Here is a 20502-nt window from a genome sequence, read left to right on the forward strand (position 1 = left end):
AATTTTAATGTAGTTTATTAATATACTGCAAATTATCCCTTCACATCGATATAAAGAGCTTAGCTAAGTAATTTGAATAGCAATATGAATAGTTAAACAATTATAAAACAGAATCATCGGAAATTTCATTCATGACCGACTGAACTGCACTATTTATAAAGGAGGTTATTTAGGTTATTTCAAAGGATCTCGTAGTCGATAATGTAGTCTTATTTGCATTTGTTTGCAGGAAAAAAGTTTTTAATTATACCTAATTTAAATTTGAATATTTACTGTTAGTGATATAACATAGCCATAACTCTTGAGTGACTATGTATGTACATACATATATTATTGATCAGGCCTGTCTGTCTGTTCGTATGTATAAAAGATCTCAAAACCTATCTCAACTGGAGACTCAAAATTGTTTCCAACATCCCTTATTTATATATTTAATTGTTACAAAGAATGAATTCTAAATAACAAAGTTTGAAGTCAGAGCAACAAACCCCTTCAGACAGACCTATTTTTATACCCTGAACCCATTTTCAATGGGAAATCAGGGTATAATGGTTTTGTTGAAATGTATGTAACAGGCAGAAGGACGCGTGGCAGACCCCACAAAATCTTGATCGGGGTGACGAGCTGAGTCGATTTGGCCCTGTGCGTCTGTCTGTCCGTCCGTCTGTCCGTATGTATGAACGCGTCGATTTCAGAAGATAAAAGAGCTAGAGACTTCAAATTAAAAAAAAAAAATGTCCGTAATTACAGCGCGGATATCGAGTTTATCATTAAAATTCGATAACTCACCCCGATCTTTTTTTTATCGATAAAAACCCTTATCGAAAACCAGTTATAAAATTATATCTTCTACACCTTTATTGCTAGAGTCTCCAAATTTTTAATGTATGCTTACATGCATTTATACAATTTCGGTTTTTGTTAAAATTTACCCCCCATCTCTATATTCACCCCCTCACCCTCACGTTTGTAAAAGGCGTATTTCAAATACTAGAGAGAGAGACTTGTGCTTTGGTGAATACATGCATATCTATGCATGTTATAATCATAATCTGAAAGTTTCATGAAAATCGTATATCCACAAAAAAAGTTATTAATCAATTAAGTTCTCATAGTAAGTGTACACTGCGCCCATGCGTGTTTATGCTTGTGTGTGTATGTATGCCTGTGTGTGTGTGCGTGCGTGCCTGCGTGTGTGTGTGTGTGCGTGTTTCTTGTGTAAGCTGAAAGACGCGAAAAATGATTGAAATAGCTATTACTCCAAGGGTTTAGGGGATCTCGTAGTCGAGCAGTCTCGACTAGAGCTTTCTTACTTATTCCTATTTACTTTTCTACATATATTTACATTATATACATTATAGTTCTAGGTTTATTTTATTAATTATTTTTATAAAATTTTCTATAATTTGAGATAAGATTAAACACACAGATCGAATTTGCTTCTAAAAATCTGTAGCTTTTTCCGTTTTGACGTTCTAGTTTAAATCACTTTACGAAAATCAGTAATATAACATGTAAAATAGCATTAATCGGGATTGTTCGAATACGAATTCCCCTGAACCATGCAATACACACGTATAAATCCATACGTACGCATAAGCACGTGCTCTGCTAACTGTGCGATAGTAGCAACTGCACTTGGGCTTTATTATACCCTGTACCCATTGAAATGACTGCGCAGTTAGCAGCAACTGCGCTTGGGGAGAGCTGTAGTGTGTATTCTTATAATATTTTATAAGAATTTATTTGTTGAATAATTTCTCTTGTAGTTAGACTATCTAACTAACTTTTAGAGCGTGATCATATGGCTAACATATGTGTACGTTCCAAAGCTCAAGTCTCTAGAACTTGAAATACGTTTTTTGCAAATTGGGGGCGAATTTGAAGTCTCCAGGACTAAAAGTGTTCAAATTAGGCTGAAATAATAATGCCGATTTTTCGATTATTCTCGATAAAAAAGTTATCGCATAAGGTATCGAAAAAATAAGACAAACTTGTACTGCCTATGGTATACACGAGTGGGTGGTGTGGTATTGATGTAGGGTGCAATATCTTACTGCAGCGCTTGTAAGCTTCAATTTTTGACATCGCGCATGAACGCATAGGACTATAACACCGTGTTTAAAACTGCTGTTCCGCATTTCTATAACCTGTCTGAAAACCAGCATTAGATTTCCCAGCATGATAATGCTCCAAATCCCTGAAGTCCTGGATTCAGGGCCAAAAAATTGATCTCATGGAGTGGCCACCATACTCACTCGACCTTAATATCATTGGAAACGTCTGGGGATGGTTGATCAGGAAAGTATATGAGTCCGGAAAGCATTATAGTGCAAAGACAGAGTTAATCGAAGGTACTAAACACGCTTGGTCAACCATATCCTTGAATAATATTGAACAACTTTATAATTTCATTCCTAATCGAATTTTTTAAGTAATTTCAAACAAAAAACGGCACTACGCACTACTAATATTACTTAAAAATAACAATAGCTTAAAATACAGGTGTTATTTTTGGTCATTAACTTAAATAAATTGAATTTAGCGCAGGGGGCGCTAATCTGATGACCAAATTTTTGTTACATGTTTTTTGTACATTTTGCAAAAAAAATTATTTAAAAATAATCCTTATTGTTACAGTAGCCATTCTTTTTGTATTTTAAAGAGAAATAAATGGAGTATAATGTAAAAAAAATTCAAAGATGGAGCTCTGATGGTTTAGATTTTATTTAGCTTTGAGGTTGAGTGTAAAGGGGGGCGCTAACCTGATGACGCGCAGTGTATATACTTTATGGGGTCTGCGATGATTGCTTCTGCCTGTTACATACTTTTCACAAAACCAATATACCCTGATTTTCCATTTCCCATTTTCTATGGGTTCAGGGTATAAAAACAGCAAATATCAGCTGTCTATTAATTCTTTGCAAAATACAATCATTAGTTGAAAGGAGATGGGAAAAAGCTAACGGGACATGAAATTCAAATGAGGCTCGCGGCGTCTATTTTCACAAGTCTTCCGTAAATTCATTCGTTTTAAAAAAGTCTTGGAATCACTACCATTTCTCATAAAATTTGAATTTTCGCAATGCCTGGTAAACGCACCGATAACAATTTGATACAATTAGTGTATTTTAATTATATCAAAGGTATAACCATCAAGGAGTTAGCTGAAATGTTTACTATTAAGCTTGGAACAGTTTATAATATTATTAATCGGGCAGAAAAAGAAAATAGACTGGAACTAAACAGCCCTAAAGGCAGAACAAAAAAGCTCTCGACGGGATTGTTCACAAATTCTTCTATTCTTGATCAGGGCGACGAGCTGAGTTGATTTAGCCCTGTCCGTCTGCCTGCCTGTTCGTAGGCTTGAACGCGTCGATCCCAGAAGATATAAGAGCTAGAGACATGAATCTTTTTAGTATATATATAGCGCGGATGTCGAGTATATCTTCAAAAATCGATAAATCATCCCGTTATTATACCCTGAACCCATTGAAAATGGGAAATCAGGATATAATGGTTTTGTGAAAAGTATGTAACAGCAGAAGGAATCATCGCAGACCCCATAAAGTGTATACATTCTTGATCGGGACGACAAGCTGGGTCGATATAGCCCTGTCCGTCCGTATGAGTGCGTCTATCTCAGAAGTTAAAAGAGCTAGAGAGCTGTAATTTGGCATGCATACTCGTATGTACCATACGCAGTACAAGTTTATCATATTTTTCCGATACCACATCCAATAACTTTTTTATCGAGAATAATCGAAAATTTGATTTCGTTTTTTCAGCCTAATTTGAACACTTTTAGAACTGGAGACATCAGATTTACTGTGTATATACTGTTGATCGGTACGAAGATTTTGTAATTACACATTTTGGATACCACACCCCCATCGCCAACAATTTGTAAAACACGTTCTGAAAGTTTAATTAAGATTGTATGTCTACAAATGAAATTATTCAACAAATAAATTTTTATAATATTGCCCACACTGCAGCGCAGCCCAAGCGCTGTCGCGGCTAACTGCGCAGTCAGCAGAGCGCGTGATAATACGTGCATGTGTATGCATGTGTGCATAAAAGAAGTGCAGAATGAGTAGAATATGAGCTTAGAGGGTTCAGGGTAACTCCTAGTCGAGCAGTCTCGACTGTAGCCTTCTTACTTGTTTTTTATCGATTAAAAACATTATAAATCAAGTCAGATGTCAGTATAGTTAATTGTGAATGATTTTTTCATATATTTTAATTGCACAATTGTGCATAAATATAAATATATTACACAGTGTAAGTAAATGAGTTTTTTATTTCATTTATATTTTTAAATACATCGAAATTGAAATTTGGAGCCATACCAAATGTGAGTTTCTATTATTATTAGTTTCGATTAGAGCTTTCTTACTTTTTTTATACCCTGAACCCATTGAAAATGAAAAATCAGGGTATAATGGTTTTGTGAAAAAGTATGTAACGGGCAGAAGGAGGCGTGGCAGACCCCACAAAGTATATATATTCTTGATCAGCGTGACGAGCTGAGTCGATATAGCCCTGTCCGTCTGTCCGTCCGTCCGTCCGTATGAGTGCGTCGATCTCAGAAGTTATAAGAGCTAGAGAGCTGAAATTTGGCATGCATACTCGTGAGTACCATACGCAGTACGAGTTTGCTTTATTTTTTCGATAAATTGTCCGATAACTTTTTTATCGAGAATAATCGATAATTTGATTTTGTTTTTTTAGCCTAATTTGAACATTTTTAGACCTGGAGTCTTCAAATTTGCGTTGTATATAAAGTTAATCGATACAAACACTTTGTAATTTACAGATTTTGGATACCACGCCCCCTTCTCCCCCAATTTGTAAAAAACGCATTTCAAGTACTAGAGACTTGTGCTTTGGCATTCCACACATATTTACCATATAATTACACTCTGAAAGTTTTATTAAGATCGTATGTCTACAAAAGAAATTATTCGACAAATAAATTCTCATAATATTGACCACATTGTAGCGCAGCCCAAGCGCAGCCGCTGCTTACTGCGCAGTTAGCAGAGCGCAGGCTTATGCGTGCGTGTGGATGCATGTGTATGCATGTGTGCATAAAAGAAGTGCAGAATGATTAGAATATCAGCTTAGAGGGTTCAGGGTATCTCCTAGTCGAGCAGTCTCGACTAGAGTCTTCTTACTTGTTTTAAAATAAATTCTTTTGTAGGGGAATACTCTTGGGCAAAAGGGGCGTGGTATCTGAAATCATTAGATCTGAAGTTTCTAGGTCACTATTCATATTACGCTTAAGGAACGAAATAAAATGGTATATTTTCAGAAAAACATTCTTTAATTTCCCACTTGCAATGAGTACAGAGTATAACCATATATCCTGCATATAGTCCTCAAATTATACACTTAGATTAATGTGTATTTCAGTTAATTAAAATTGTTGTATAGCGGCCTAGAAATCGGGGAGCGTGCCTATGCGAGAAATTAAATAAATAAAAAAATTAAGTTATACATATGAATTTTGATATTAAATTATATTTATTATTGTTTTTACAGAAAGTTCTTTAAAATGTGATTGAAGATCAGACTCTATCTTTGTGGATGTGGCTCCTCTTTCAATGGCAGGCAAGGAGCGTCGCCAAGCAGTATTAAATATCAAAATCAAAGAAATCTAAATTAAGATGTACCCAACAACCTGTTAAAACTGCCAATAATCCGAATTGTAATACTCAGCAGCCATCTGCGGAAAATATTTTGTTAAAAAACTGTCGAATCAGGCAAGCAAATAACAATATCGTTGCCATGCTGACATTGTTTATATGCAACAGCCAACTTATTTTTCGGAAAAACTTTAAAATGATTATTGCATTATTAGTGACGTTTTCCTTAATATGCTCATCGCAATCGATATTATTGGATGAACAAGTCGGCAGTGCTGTGATCTCGAATAACACGAGCTACCGAACAAGTGGAAAATCAATTTCAAGCAATAATACGGCTGGTAGATCTTCAGTAGCCGTAAACGGCTATCTCGATAAATTGGACAATTTGGAGCGAAGTGTTGCCGCTGTGTTGATTAAAGTAGCTTACGGAACAACATCAACTACAAAACGAAGTATTCCCGACAATAGCTACATTTTGGGCCTCACTACTGTAGCGACGCCACTTTTAACTACACTCAGGTAGGTAGATAGTAGAAATATCTGTATCTTTACAGATTGGAGGTTGAATTTATGAATATATATAATATACACTGCGCGTCATCAGGTTAGCGCCCCCCTTTACACTCAGCTTAAATGCTAAATATAATCTAATCCATCAGAGCTCTATCTTTCAATTTTTATACCCATTTACGAAAGTGAAATGTTTTGTGCAATGTCCGTCTTGCTGTCCGTCCGTTCGCCTATCCGTATGAAGGCAGTCTATTTCGTGTATATCTCCGATTTATAAAGTGTTACAATTTTCCCGATCCGCCCACTAGGAGCGTGGCAAATCGGAAAGTGTAGTAGTAAGTCCAGAATGCTGAATTTTACACGTGAGCTGATGTTACGATTCAATACTAGGGGCGTGACAAATCGGACTTGAAGATATAGTGATTTTTCGATGAGTGTGTGCACATGTATAGGAAAATAGCGCTGATCTGCTGCTAGACGGACAAGACGGACATTGCACAAAACCAATATACAGTGGACCAATAATGTCTTCGTACAACAATTTTTTTCTTTGGCAACGACTAAGTGATGAAAGATGGGCAAAAATTAAAAATTTTAATTTACAGATTTATTAACTAATATTTTAACAACAAATTAGAAAAAAGATAATTTCAATATTTTGCTTAGCATAAAAGTTATAACTAAAAATCATAAAAAAACGCGTTTTTGCCTCCCATAAAGTCTTCGTACAGCGTACTTTCCTAGAACTTTAGCCTCCCATGAAGTCTTAGTACAGCGTACTTTCCTAGAACTTTAGCTGCAGACAAAAAAAAAAATCATAGCGTTTTTTTGCGAATCAGGGTATAATGGTTTTGTTAAATGTATGTAACAGGCAGAAGGAGGCGTGGAAGACCCCATAGAGTATATATATTCTTGATCAGGGCGACGAGCTGAGTTGATTAAGACCTGTCCGTCTGTCCGCCTCTCCGTATGTTTGAACGCGTGGATCTCAGAAGATATATGAGCTAGTGACTTAAAAATTTTTTTCCTAGCACGCGCATAACGAGTTTTGCTTTAAATATCGATAAATTGTCCCGTTATTTTGTTATCGATTAAAAACGTTATCGAAAACCAGTAATAAAATTATATCTCCTACATCTTTAAAGCTAGAGTCTCCAAATATTTTATGTATACTTATATGCAATTTATACAATTTCGGTTTTTGTTAAAATTTACCCCCACCCCTATATTCACCCCCTCACCCTCACTTTTGTAAAAGGCGTATTTCAAATACTAGAGACTTGTGCTTTGGTAAATACCTGCATATCCATGCATGTTATAATTATAATGTAAAATTTCATAAAGATCGTATTTCCACAAAAAAAAGTTATTAAACAATGAAGTTCTCATAGTATGCGCACATTGCAGCCCATGCGTGTTTATGCGTGGGTGCTTGTGTGTGTATGTGTTTGTGTATGTGCGTGTTTCTTGTGTAAGCAGAAATACGCAAAAAATGATTGAAATAGCTATTGCTCGAAGGGTTCAGGGGATCTCGTAGTAGAGCAGTTCGACTAGAGCTTTCTTATTTGTTTTTTATATTCGTTTATTGGCAATCTTATTATACTACAAGTTGCAAGTTGAGTGGTGGCTCGGATAGCGCGCGATGCTTGCGGGACGGCCGTATGAAGATCATGATACTTCCAAGCGCAGTACGCCCGTCGTACATGATATTCCATAGGAGAGGCTCCAGCACTGAGCCTTGGGGTACTCCAGCTGACACTGTATGAGTTTGGGGACCCTCACTCGTGTTGTATACCAGTGTTCTTCCTCTGAAATATCTCATTATTATCTCTTTTAGATATTTAGGGATATTATATTGTGACAGCTCATTCAGTATCATATCCCAACTAGTTGTGTTGAAGGCGTTCTTAACGTCCAGGGTCGCGATGATGCAGTATTGATTCCCGTCCCGTGCCTCCATCTGGTGCCTTGGATGGCGGAAGTTGCCAGGCCAACAACTTTTTCTAGAGCACCTGTTGTTGACCGCTGCAATTTCCAGCACTACTAACAGCTGTTAGAGTGAATGCACCTGATTTTTAGACTCATTCACGAAAGTGAAATGAGTATATTGGTTTTGTGCAATGTCCGTCTTGCTGTCCGTCCGTCTGTCCGTATGAACGCAATCTATTTCGGCGCTATTGAAGCTAGGGACTTGAAATTTGGAACACATACTCGTGTATATCTCCGATTTATAAAGTGTTAAAATTTCCCGATCCGCCCACTAGGGGCGTGGCAAATCGGAAAATGCATTTTCCGATATACCAGAAATCATGTTTGTTGAAGAACTAGAAAGCTGAAATTTGGTATGTAGGTCCGCGCCGATCACCCAAGATCACAAGCTTTGGCGGATATATCTCCGCTCATTAGGGGCGTGGCAAATCGGGTGAAACTGTATCTCCTAAATTTATAAACCTAGAATGCTGAAATTTTGCATGTAAGCTGTTGTTTTAATTCTATGAAGATGGGTGAACAAATATAAATATATATCTACGCCCACTAGAAGCGTGGCAAATCGGACCTGAAAATATAGTGATTTTTCGAATTCTGCTATATTTTAGGCACTATTGATGCTAGAGACCTGAAATTTGGTATATATACGCGGGTTGACCACCCACGTCCAACGAGCTATGGTAGATATATGTCCGCCCATAGGGGGCGTGGCAAACCGCAAAAGTTTATATCTCCTACAGTTTAAGAGCTAGAAGCTTCAAATTTGGATAGTTAAGTTACGGGTAGCCTCCTCTATCGATGCCCCAAAAATAACTTTTAAGCCTCTTTAGGGGCGTGGCATATCGAAAAATACCCTGTCATTTTCACATTTTTTGAGCGTAAAAATAGGTTTAATAGGCATTGATGGCACGGAAGGCAACATTTTTATAAAATTAATAAAATATAAAAAAGCTAAAATAGCAAAACTTTGCAATTTACAAAATGTGTTTTCCGCGGGATTTGAACTCGCACCCAACCCAAACAGCATGTTTGTCAAAATAGCTAAAATAAAGATCGTCGGCGCTTCAGCCTACAGCACCACCGCGTCGTTTTGATCAACAGTAGTTAAAACGAAATCACATTATTGTTATGACGCCACATAGCAAAGAAAAAAGCCAGTGTAGCGGGTGGAAATTAAAAAACAACGCAAAGACAAATCAATCGCAACGGGATTCTTAGAATATGCTAGAGTACGCATTTATGTGTGCATACATACACACATACAAATGAGCGCGTGTATAAGGCTGGAATGCTTGATGCTAGACTTACATATATACATATGTATGTATTTGCGTATATGTATTTGAGGGCTATTTAAGAAGAAACAAATTTAAACTTATAAAATTATTCGACTAAGAAAATGAAAAGTAATAAGTGCCATTCAGTCAAGCTCGCAGCTTCCCAATAAAATATCTATTTTATAAAAAACGAAATATGTATGAAAAAAAAAAAAAATAATAACATAGTAAAGGCTCGAACCTCCCCTACTCTAACATTACTTGCGTCGCACAGTGGGGCCTTTGCTCATTTTGCGTTGCAAAAATCATAACTTTTGAACCAAGCAAGATATTTCAAAAATTTAAAAAGCATTCGACAGAGAATTCTTCAAGCTATAAATAGGCCAAAATACAGGGTGATGCGTTAACAGGGTGCTTCACAGTTTTACCTCAAACCTGAAAAATGTGATTTTTGTCCTAAAATGTATGTTTTTCTATGAAAAACTACCATTTTTATACCCTGAACCCATTTTCAATGGGAAATCAGGGTATAATGGTTTTGTTGAAATGTATGTAACAGGCAGAAGGAGGCGTGGCAGACCCCACAAAGTATATATATTCTTGATCAGGGCGACGAGCTGAGTTGATTTGGCCCTGTCCGTCTGTCTGTCCGTCTGTCCGTCTGTCCGTCCGTCCGTCTGTCCGTCTGTCCGTATGTATGAACGCGTCGATTTCAGAAGATATAAGAGCTAGAGACTTCAATTTTTTTTTAAAATGTCCGTAATTACAGCGCGCATATCAAGTTTATCATTAAAAATCGATAACTCATCCCGATCTTTTTTTATCGATAAAAAACCTTATCGAAACCCAGTTATAAAATTATATCTTCTACACCTTTATTGCTAGAGTCTCCAAATTTTTAAAGTTTGCTTATATGCAATTTATACAATTTCGGTTTTTGTTAAAATTTACCCCCCACCCTTAAATTCACCCCCTCACCCTCACTTTTGTAAAAAGCGTATTTCAAATACTAGAGACTTGTGCTTTTGCAATTACATGCATATCCATGTTATAATCATAATCTAAAAGTTTCATGAAGATCGTACGTCCACAAAAAAAGTTATTAAGCAATTAAGTTCTCATAGTAAGCGCTCACTGCCGCCCATGCGTGTATATGCTTGTGTGTGTATATGTATGTAATTGTTTGTGTATGTGTGTGTGTGTGTATGTATGCCCGTGTGTGCGTGCGTGCGTGCGTGTGTGTGTGTGTGTGTGTGCGTGTTTCCTGTGTAAGCTGAAAGTCGCGAAAAATTATTGAAATAGCTATTACTCCAAGGGTTCAGGGGATCTCGTAGTCGAGTAGTCTCGACTGGAGCTTTCTTACTTGTTTTTGTTGAAATTGATTTTATTTAAATTATATGCCATAAATATAACAAAACAAATAAAAAAAATATAAGAAAATAAATAAAAAAAAAAAAAAAAAAATTTAATTTTCTGTAAAGTAGTCATCTGCATGCAAATTCGACCTTTTTTTAGTACATTTTGTGCGTTTTTATGCCGACTTTGGGTTAGTTTTTTGCTATAGAAATCCGGGGTGGCACCTGGTGGCAGCCAAAGTTTTATTTATATTAAAGAGGACATCTTCCTTAACACGTGTATATATACCGGTGCTCGGAACTCGGCGGAACTCAAAAGATATAGACTACTTTAGGTAAAAAAAAATGGTCAAATTTAGAGGTTTAGTAAATTTAAACCAGCTCTGCTATGAAAAATCGTATTAACATAATTTTTTTGTATTCTATTAGTAATAATCCATTCCTTAAATCGCAACCAACACTGCCAAAATTGGTGCAAGATTCTTTCCCAAATTTTGAAGGGCTATAACTACCCTTAAAATTGACCGATTTTCAAAAATCTTTCGGCTACAAACCAGTAGATCGATTTATTTTCATATGACATCAACTTTTTAAAAATCGCTTGAAGTCACTTTTTTGATTTTTGCCACGCTCTGCCGGCAGAGGCGCCACTGTGCGTCGCCGTTAGCACCCGCGCCACTGCTTTGCTCGAGCAGTTAGCTGCTAAAATAGAATAGCTTAATAAGAGAGCGTCATCAGACAAAACTACAATAACGGCTAGAAAGTCCAGAAATCAATCGAAATTCTAAAAAGGTGTCTGTCCGTACGCATAGAATAGACGATGAGTGTGTGCACAAGCATAGGAAAATCGCGCTGCAACATTCTTACTTGTTATTAATTGCGCGAGTGTGACGCCTAGTGACAAAACTTTTCGCGCTTGAAAAAGAAAAGGAAAGAGAAAAGCCCTGACGCCAAAACAATGACGCTATTGCCCCCCTCTCTTGCACCACTGGATTCTACCATCGGGGTATTCCACGAACCGCCGCGCAGTAAGTCTCTGGTAGACTAGAGCTTTCTTACTTGTTAGTTATAACTTTAATGATTAGCAAAATATTAATATTATCTTTTTTCTAATTTGTTTTTGAAATATTATTTAAAAAATCTGTAAATTAAAATTTTTAATTTTGCCCATCTTGCATCACTTATTCGTTGCCAAAGAAAAAAATCATTGCTGTACGATTATTGGCCATTATTGGTCCACTGTATGTACTTTCTTTCATTCACTTTCGTGAATGAGTGTAATTACATGTTGTAATCCTAGAATTCCGTAGTCGATCGTGGTCAACTGTGACATTCTTAAAATATAATAATATTCTGAATCCATTGATAATTGGAAATCAGCGTTTAATGGTTTTTAATAGCTGACAAAATTTCGGTAGCTATTCCGATTTTATTGTTATCGGCTTAAAATATTATCGAAAATGGCTATTCCAATTGCGCTTTATGCGTACTACAGTGCTTATCATAATTATAGCCCACCCAGCAACTTAAACTTTGAGCCAGCTCTAACAACATTTTTAAGGTTTTTCAAAAATAAATTTTACAGCACTTTGTAGACTGGAGCATGTTTAGTGGATTTTATTGGAATTTTTGTTCAATTTATGAAAAACTAAGAAAGAACCGTTTACTTTTGCTCTGTGCTAGCATTTTTGCTTGCATTTTTGTGTTGTGTATCATAATAATATTAATAAACTCAAATTTGCGACAGTGGGAAATTTGAGTTTATTAAGTGCGGAACAGACATTGTAATAAAGTTTTTTTTTTTTAAATTTTAAATTTAATTTTTAAGAGATGCCGCTTGCAAAACAATTATCTTATGAAAAGGGCCGTATTTTCTCACTTTTCGACCCAGGGAGTCTATTTCGAGTATTTTACGAATTTTAAAAAGAAATCAAAGTGTAATTAAAAATTTTTTGGATAACCCCGAAGAATAAGGATCAAGAAAACGTACTGGGTGAAAACCGTTACTAACTGCGCACGATAAACGCAAAATTATTAAGAAAGCCAGCATGCGTTAACAGGGTGCTTCACAGTTTTACCTCAAACCTGAAAAATGTGATTTTTGTCCTAAAATGTATGTTTTTCTATGAAAAACTACCATTTTTATACCCTGAACCCATTTTCAATGGGAAATCAGGGTATAATGGTTTTGTTGAAATGTATGTAACAGGCAGAAGGAGGCGTGGCAGACCCCACAAAGTATATATATTCTTGATCAGGGCGACGAGCTGAGTTGATTTGGCCCTGTCCGTCTGTCTGTCCGTCTGTCCGTCTGTCCGTCCGTCCGTCTGTCCGTCTGTCCGTATGTATGAACGCGTCGATTTCAGAAGATATAAGAGCTAGAGACTTCAATTTTTTTTTAAAATGTCCGTAATTACAGCGCGCATATCAAGTTTATCATTAAAAATCGATAACTCATCCCGATCTTTTTTTATCGATAAAAAACCTTATCGAAACCCAGTTATAAAATTATATCTTCTACACCTTTATTGCTAGAGTCTCCAAATTTTTAAAGTTTGCTTATATGCAATTTATACAATTTCGGTTTTTGTTAAAATTTACCCCCCACCCTTAAATTCACCCCCTCACCCTCACTTTTGTAAAAAGCGTATTTCAAATACTAGAGACTTGTGCTTTTGCAATTACATGCATATCCATGTTATAATCATAATCTAAAAGTTTCATGAAGATCGTACGTCCACAAAAAAAGTTATTAAGCAATTAAGTTCTCATAGTAAGCGCTCACTGCCGCCCATGCGTGTATATGCTTGTGTGTGTATATGTATGTAATTGTTTGTGTATGTGTGTGTGTGTGTATGTATGTGTGTGTATGTATGCCCGTGTGTGCGTGCGTGCGTGCGTGTGTGTGTGTGTGTGTGTGTGTGTGCGTGTTTCCTGTGTAAGCTGAAAGTCGCGAAAAATTATTGAAATAGCTATTACTCCAAGGGTTCAGGGGATCTCGTAGTCGAGTAGTCTCGACTAGAGCTTTCTTACTTGTTTTTGTTGAAATTGATTTTATTTAAATTATATGCCATAAATATAACAAAACAAATAAAAAAAATATAAGAAAATAAAAAAAAAAAAAAAAAAAATTTAATTTTCTGTAAAGTAGTCATCTGCATGCAAATTCGACCTTTTTTTAGTACATTTTGTGCGTTTTTATGCCGACTTTGGGTTAGTTTTTTGCTATAGAAATCCGGGGTGGCACCTGGTGGCAGCCAAAGTTTTATTTATATTAAAGAGGACATCTTCCTTAACACGTGTATATATACCGGTGCTCGGAACTCGGCGGAACTCAAAAGATATAGACTACTTTAGGTAAAAAAAAATGGTCAAATTTAGAGGTTTAGTAAATTTAAACCAGCTCTGCTATGAAAAATCGTATTAACATAATTTTTTTGTATTCTATTAGTAATAATCCATTCCTTAAATCGCAACCAACACTGCCAAAATTGGTGCAAGATTCTTTCCCAAATTTTGAAGGGCTATAACTACCCTTAAAATTGACCGATTTTCAAAAATCTTTCGGCTACAAACCAGTAGATCGATTTATTTTCATATGACATCAACTTTTTAAAAATCGCTTGAAGTCACTTTTTTGATTTTTGCCACGCTCTGCCGGCAGAGGCGCCACTGTGCGTCGCCGTTAGCACCCGCGCCACTGCTTTGCTCGAGCAGTTAGCTGCTAAAATAGAATAGCTTAATAAGAGAGCGTCATCAGACAAAACTACAATAACGGCTAGAAAGTCCAGAAATCAATCGAAATTCTAAAAAGGTGTCTGTCCGTACGCATAGAATAGACGATGAGTGTGTGCACAAGCATAGGAAAATCGCGCTGATCTGCTGTTAGCTTGAAGCCGGTATCCAATGTATGGATATAAATATATAATAAAAATCAAAATTGTATAAAATATATATGTATGTAATTTAAATGCAATAGTCGTGTTTTTTTGCTGCGCACTAGACTTGAAAATTGCACTATATACTCTGGTTGACAGCGTTTGGGCTGTGAATGAGTCTTCTGCAATCGGTATCGCCCGACTGCAACATTCTTACTTGTTATTAATTGCGCGAGTGTGACGCCTAGTGACAAAACTTTTCGCGCTTGAAAAAGAAAAGGAAAGAGAAAAGCCCTGACGCCAAAACAATGACGCTATTGCCCCCCTCTCTTGCACCACTGGATTCTACCATCGGGGTATTCCACGAACCGCCGCGCAGTAAGTCTCTGGTAGACTAGAGCTTTCTTACTTGTTAGTTATAACTTTAATGATTAGCAAAATATTAATATTATCTTTTTTCTAATTTGTTTTTGAAATATTATTTAAAAAATCTGTAAATTAAAATTTTTAATTTTGCCCATCTTGCATCACTTATTCGTTGCCAAAGAAAAAAATCATTGCTGTACGATTATTGGCCATTATTGGTCCACTGTATGTACTTTCTTTCATTCACTTTCGTGAATGAGTGTAATTACATGTTGTAATCCTAGAATTCCGTAGTCGATCGTGGTCAACTGTGACATTCTTAAAATATAATAATATTCTGAATCCATTGATAATTGGAAATCAGCGTTTAATGGTTTTTAATAGCTGACAAAATTTCGGTAGCTATTCCGATTTTATTGTTATCGGCTTAAAATATTATCGAAAATGGCTATTCCAATTGCGCTTTATGCGTACTACAGTGCTTATCATAATTATAGCCCACCCAGCAACTTAAACTTTGAGCCAGCTCTAACAACATTTTTAAGGTTTTTCAAAAATAAATTTTACAGCACTTTGTAGACTGGAGCATGTTTAGTGGATTTTATTGGAATTTTTGTTCAATTTATGAAAAACTAAGAAAGAACCGTTTACTTTTGCTCTGTGCTAGCATTTTTGCTTGCATTTTTGTGTTGTGTATCATAATAATATTAATAAACTCAAATTTGCGACAGTGGGAAATTTGAGTTTATTAAGTGCGGAACAGACATTGTAATAAAGTTTTTTTTTTTTTAAATTTTAAATTTAATTTTTAAGAGATGCCGCTTGCAAAACAATTATCTTATGAAAAGGGCCGTATTTTCTCACTTTTCGACCCAGGGAGTCTATTTCGAGTATTTTACGAATTTTAAAAAGAAATCAAAGTGTAATTAAAAATTTTTTGGATAACCCCGAAGAATAAGGATCAAGAAAACGTACTGGGTGAAAACCGTTACTAACTGCGCACGATAAACGCAAAATTATTAAGAAAGCCAGCAACAGTCCAACCGCTTGTACAGCTTTAGCCGCACATGTGGCAGAATCTATGTCAGCGATGACTGTTTAGCGAGTACTTAAGAGCTCAGGAATCATAAATAGGTCTAAACTGACCAGAGCATCCATGTTGCTAAGTCGCCACAAGGTTGCTCGACTTGATTTTGCCGAAAGACATACTGCGACCGATCTGACATACGCGCGTTTGAATCATCTTCTTTTGGCTTACAGTATATATAAAACCTGGATGGTCCTGATGGGTTTGATACTTATTAGCATGATTTGAGGAAGGATGCTTTATTTCAACTGTCCCTAGAGATGTTAGTTTATTTCAAGTCAGACTTTGGAGGTGGCTCCGTCATGATTTGGGGTAAATTTTGTTCATTTGGTACCTTTGAATTGAAGTTTGTAACGAGCCGAATGAACAGTGAAGAGTATATTCACACTCTGGATAGTGGTCTCAATCCATATTTAAGGGAATTACGTAAGAAGCCAATGCACAGTGGTTGGGCTTGTATGGAGCGAGCGGTCAAAAATACTTCTAGTGGAGATAAAAATCTAAAAGTTTTTTCGAAATTCAGTAAAAATATAACAATTTGAAAAAGCAAAAAAAAAAGCGCTGATATTCAACCCTCTCCCAAAGTTATACCCCCACTCTAACTCAAGGCAATGAGGTAAAATAGCTCTAGTTGAAGTATGGATAGGAAAATAATGTTGTGTTATTTGTGAACGTGGTTAAACCACTGAAAGCCTTTATAATAAAACTTATAAAAATAATATAACACAAAACAAATAAAAAATAGAAAAATAACACATTTTTTAAATTTAAATCAAATACAGCTAAATGTATAGAATTAATCTTCTAATAAATCAATTACAGATTTTGATAATTTTGATTTTTGTCTGCGCGGTAACTCTCTCTGCTCTGTTATTGAGGGATCGGAACTTAAAAGCAAATTGGAAATAGAGTTTTGTTGCACTTGCACTTCAGACAATACTCAGCAATTCTTTTTGCAACTGTACGCTGCACAAGTTTTAAGTTCAACTGGATCTGCAATGTACCACTCATTGTTCTTAATTTTATATTGCATATAAAATTAAAAACCTTTTTCGCTTTTTCAGCATGAGTTCCCTGTTGCGCGCACCAAATATCAAAAATATGTAGCCGCATAAGCTCGCAATGATAGAAACAGCCTAGCAAAACAAAATTAAAATAGGAATCTAATAATGTGTAAAGCAAAACATGCTTAACCAACGAAAACAAATCAAAACAAAAACAAACAGCAAAGACGCACTACAACATAACCTTAAAAAAGAGAGAGATGAGGTTAGTTTTGTTCCTACCATTTGTACGTTTGCAAATATTTGCAGCCATTTTTTTTTCGTGAGCCTCTGTTTTGGTTGCGTTCGTTCAGCTTGTCAAATGTGACCACATGTTCTGCGTTTTCGAGAACATGCTGTTAAATTTACGACAAAAGCGAGATGTACTTGAAAAGTTTAGACATTTTTGTGTCGCTTTGATACATGTTTTTTTGTAATCCTAAAGTTATAAATCTAGAATGCTGAAATTTTGCACGTGAGCTGATGTTTTAATTCTATAAAGATGGGTGGAAAAATTATATATCTACGCCTACTAGGGGCGTGGCAAATCGGACCTGAAGATTAGAGGTGCCAAACTATCGATGGTCGGGCACTATCGAGCGACTAAACTATCGATGGTTCAATGTCTCGATAGTGGACGATAATATCGTCAAAGGTGGGTGATTAATAATTATAATTTTTCTTAATTTTGTATCATAGCTTGATCGTTTTTCGAATCCGCTCTGCTTCATAACATAACCGAAAAGATTGTGCAGACACAATCTCTCTATGAGTGGCTCTATTTGTTTTGTTTTGCATCGGTTTTGGTCAAGTGCTTCGCTATGACTCATTGGTGTGACGACCTCAAATGAGTGTCGCGTAAAGAGTAATACGATTTTCGCTTACACAATGACTCTCAGCAAAAGACAGTTTGACTAAAAAACAGATCTTCGTGTACATGCAAGTACATACATACATACAATAGAGGACAAAAGTATTTTGACAACGCATTGCAAAAACTCTAACCTCTTATTTCTTAATTCAATTCATTTAACTCAAGCAAACGATCAGTGCTTGACTTGAGCGAAACAAAAACTGAAATAACTGTCTCGCTCAGAGCGCGAGCGAGCTAAACCATGCGCGACAAAAACAATTTCTGTCTTTTTTATTGTGTGAGCGAACTTATTTGCAGACAACAAAAATCGATCGCTAAAATAAAAACCATAACTTAATAGTTTTTAGGTTTTAGCTTTTCAGTCAATTCAGCTTTTATCTTAAAATGTAATTGACAAATTTGAAGTGTTCAAATTTTTAAGGAAATTACTATCGTCATCAATCGATGGGGCCCACCATCGATAGTTTGGCACCTCTACTGAAGATATAGTGATTTTTCGAATTCGGCTATATTTTGGACACTAAAATAATTTTTACGCCTCTTTAGGGGCGTGGCATATCGAAAAATACCCTTTAATTTTCACATTTTTTTGAGCGTAAGAATTCAAATTTTGCGGTTACCGGTTGCTCGTTCAAAGAACTGTCCGAAAATGAGGAGTCTACGGCCACTAGGGGCGTGGCAATCGGCATTTATAGTGCCCATATTGCGGCATTTATATGCGTCAGCCATCTATTTATGTGTTTGTACACATAAATAGGCTTAATAGGCATTTGATAGCACGGAAGGAAACATTTTTATAAAATTAATAAAATATAAAAAAGCTTAAAATAAAAAAATTTGCAATTTACAAAAACGAGTTTTCGGGATTTGAACTCGCACCCAAGCCGAATAGCATGTTCATGTCAAAATATCTAAAATAAAGATCGTCGGCGCTTCAGCCTACAGCACCACCGCGTCGTTTCGACCAACAGTAGTTAAAACAAAATCACATTATTGTTATGACGCCACATAGCAAAAAAAAAAAAAAAAGCCAGTGTAGCGGCTGGAAATTCAAAAACAATGCAAAGACAAATCAATCGCAACGAGATTCTTAGAATATGCTAGAGTACGCATTTATGTGTGCATACATACACACATACAAATGAGCTCGTGGAATGCTTGATGCTATGCGTGCAGACTTACATATATACATACATATGTATGTATTTGCGTATATGTATTTGAGGGCTATTTAAGAATAAACAAATTTAAACTTATAAAATTATTCGACTAAGAAAAAGAAAAGTATTAAGTGCCATTCATTCAAGCTCGCACCTTCCCAATAAAATATCTATCTTATAAAAAACAAAACATGTATGAAAAAAAAAAAAAAAAATAGCACCGAACAGATTCGAACCCTCTACTCTAACATTAACTTTGCTTGACCAGCCAGTTGCTAAAATAGAATAGCTTATTAAGTGAGCGTCATCAGACAAAACTACAGTAACGGCTCGAAAATACAGAAATCAATCGAAATTCTAAGAACGCATAGAATAGACGATGAGTGTGTGCACATGTATAGGAAAATCGCGCTGATCTGCTGCTAGCTTGAAGCCTGTATCCAATATATGGATATAAATATATGTATATTATTAAAAGTCAAAATTGTATAAATTATATACAATGGAGGACAAAAGTATTTTGACAACGCATTGCAAAAACTCTAACCGCTTATTTCTGCGTGCTGAGAGAGGTAACGGTACCCATTATATTTTTCAGAGAGAGCAAACAGCAGTGATAACATAACTCATTATTTTTATATAATTATTTGCATGGCAAATTGTCATTATTTGGGTGGACAAAAGTATTTTAATAATAATATTTATTAAATAAAGTGAGACAAAACAATGGTCATAGTATCTAAAATATTAATAAGAATTAAACCCTCCTTTAATATCTGCAAGCGTCTAGGGATCGATCTAACCAAATTTTGTAATGTTTTTATTGAAAAATCCTGCTAAGGTCCTCAAACCTCAGCAATCCGTCTCCTTGAGCGTTATTGATAAGTCTAAGCTACGTTTTACTTTTGCGTAAGCCTACACATTCTCTATAATATTGAGATCAGAGCGCTGAGGTGGCCAATCATATGTATTGACTTCAATATTCCCAGAAAATTCAGTTATAATAAGGACCTTGTGGCATGGAGCATTGTCCTGCTGCAGTATACATAATTATCCCTCTTCATTTTTTCATTAATTAATATCAAATTGGAGAGGCTATTGACACATGCGAGCCGCCAGAGCATTACCGATTCTTCAGCACTTGGGTACATACGCCTCTTTTTTTGCGAATATTCTTTGGCAACCTGTTATAAATGTTTTTTTTTTTTTAATCCAGGATACCCAAAGGAACTATCGTCCATCCATAATACTTTTCCCCAGAAGAATTGCGGCTTGCCTATGAAGGTTTTAGCAAATCGATACCTTTTTA

The 20502-nt window shown here is 35.9% G+C and overlaps 1 protein-coding gene and 1 long non-coding RNA gene across 6 annotated transcripts in view; both read left to right on the forward strand.

The window, feature by feature from the left end:
• LOC108615605 (uncharacterized) overlaps positions 1 to 20502 on the forward strand; it is a 30950-nt gene that overhangs the window by 1121 nt on the left and 9327 nt on the right. For 3 of the 5 annotated variants that reach the window (XM_089472682.1, XM_089472680.1, XM_089472683.1), the window contains exon 2: positions 5548 to 6173. In XM_089472682.1, coding sequence (XP_089328808.1) covers positions 5794 to 6173 — 380 coding nt within the window. In that variant the 5' untranslated portion in view covers positions 5548 to 5793. Of the gene's footprint in view, positions 1 to 3788; positions 3850 to 5547; positions 6174 to 20502 lie in introns of all 5 variants that reach the window. The other 2 variants (XM_089472678.1, XM_089472679.1) reach the window with 1 other exon arrangement.
• On the forward strand, positions 6180 to 19431 carry LOC149268289 (uncharacterized). The gene is made up of 2 exons (XR_016270774.1): positions 6180 to 6499; positions 6555 to 19431. It is a non-coding gene; the product is annotated as an uncharacterized LOC149268289 (long non-coding RNA).

The sequence above is a fragment of the Drosophila arizonae genome, chromosome 6 (assembly GCF_054131065.1).
Source record: "Drosophila arizonae isolate 15081-1271.41 chromosome 6, UAZ_ARI_1.0, whole genome shotgun sequence".
In the NCBI taxonomy this organism is placed as follows: Eukaryota; Metazoa; Arthropoda; class Insecta; order Diptera; family Drosophilidae; genus Drosophila; species Drosophila arizonae.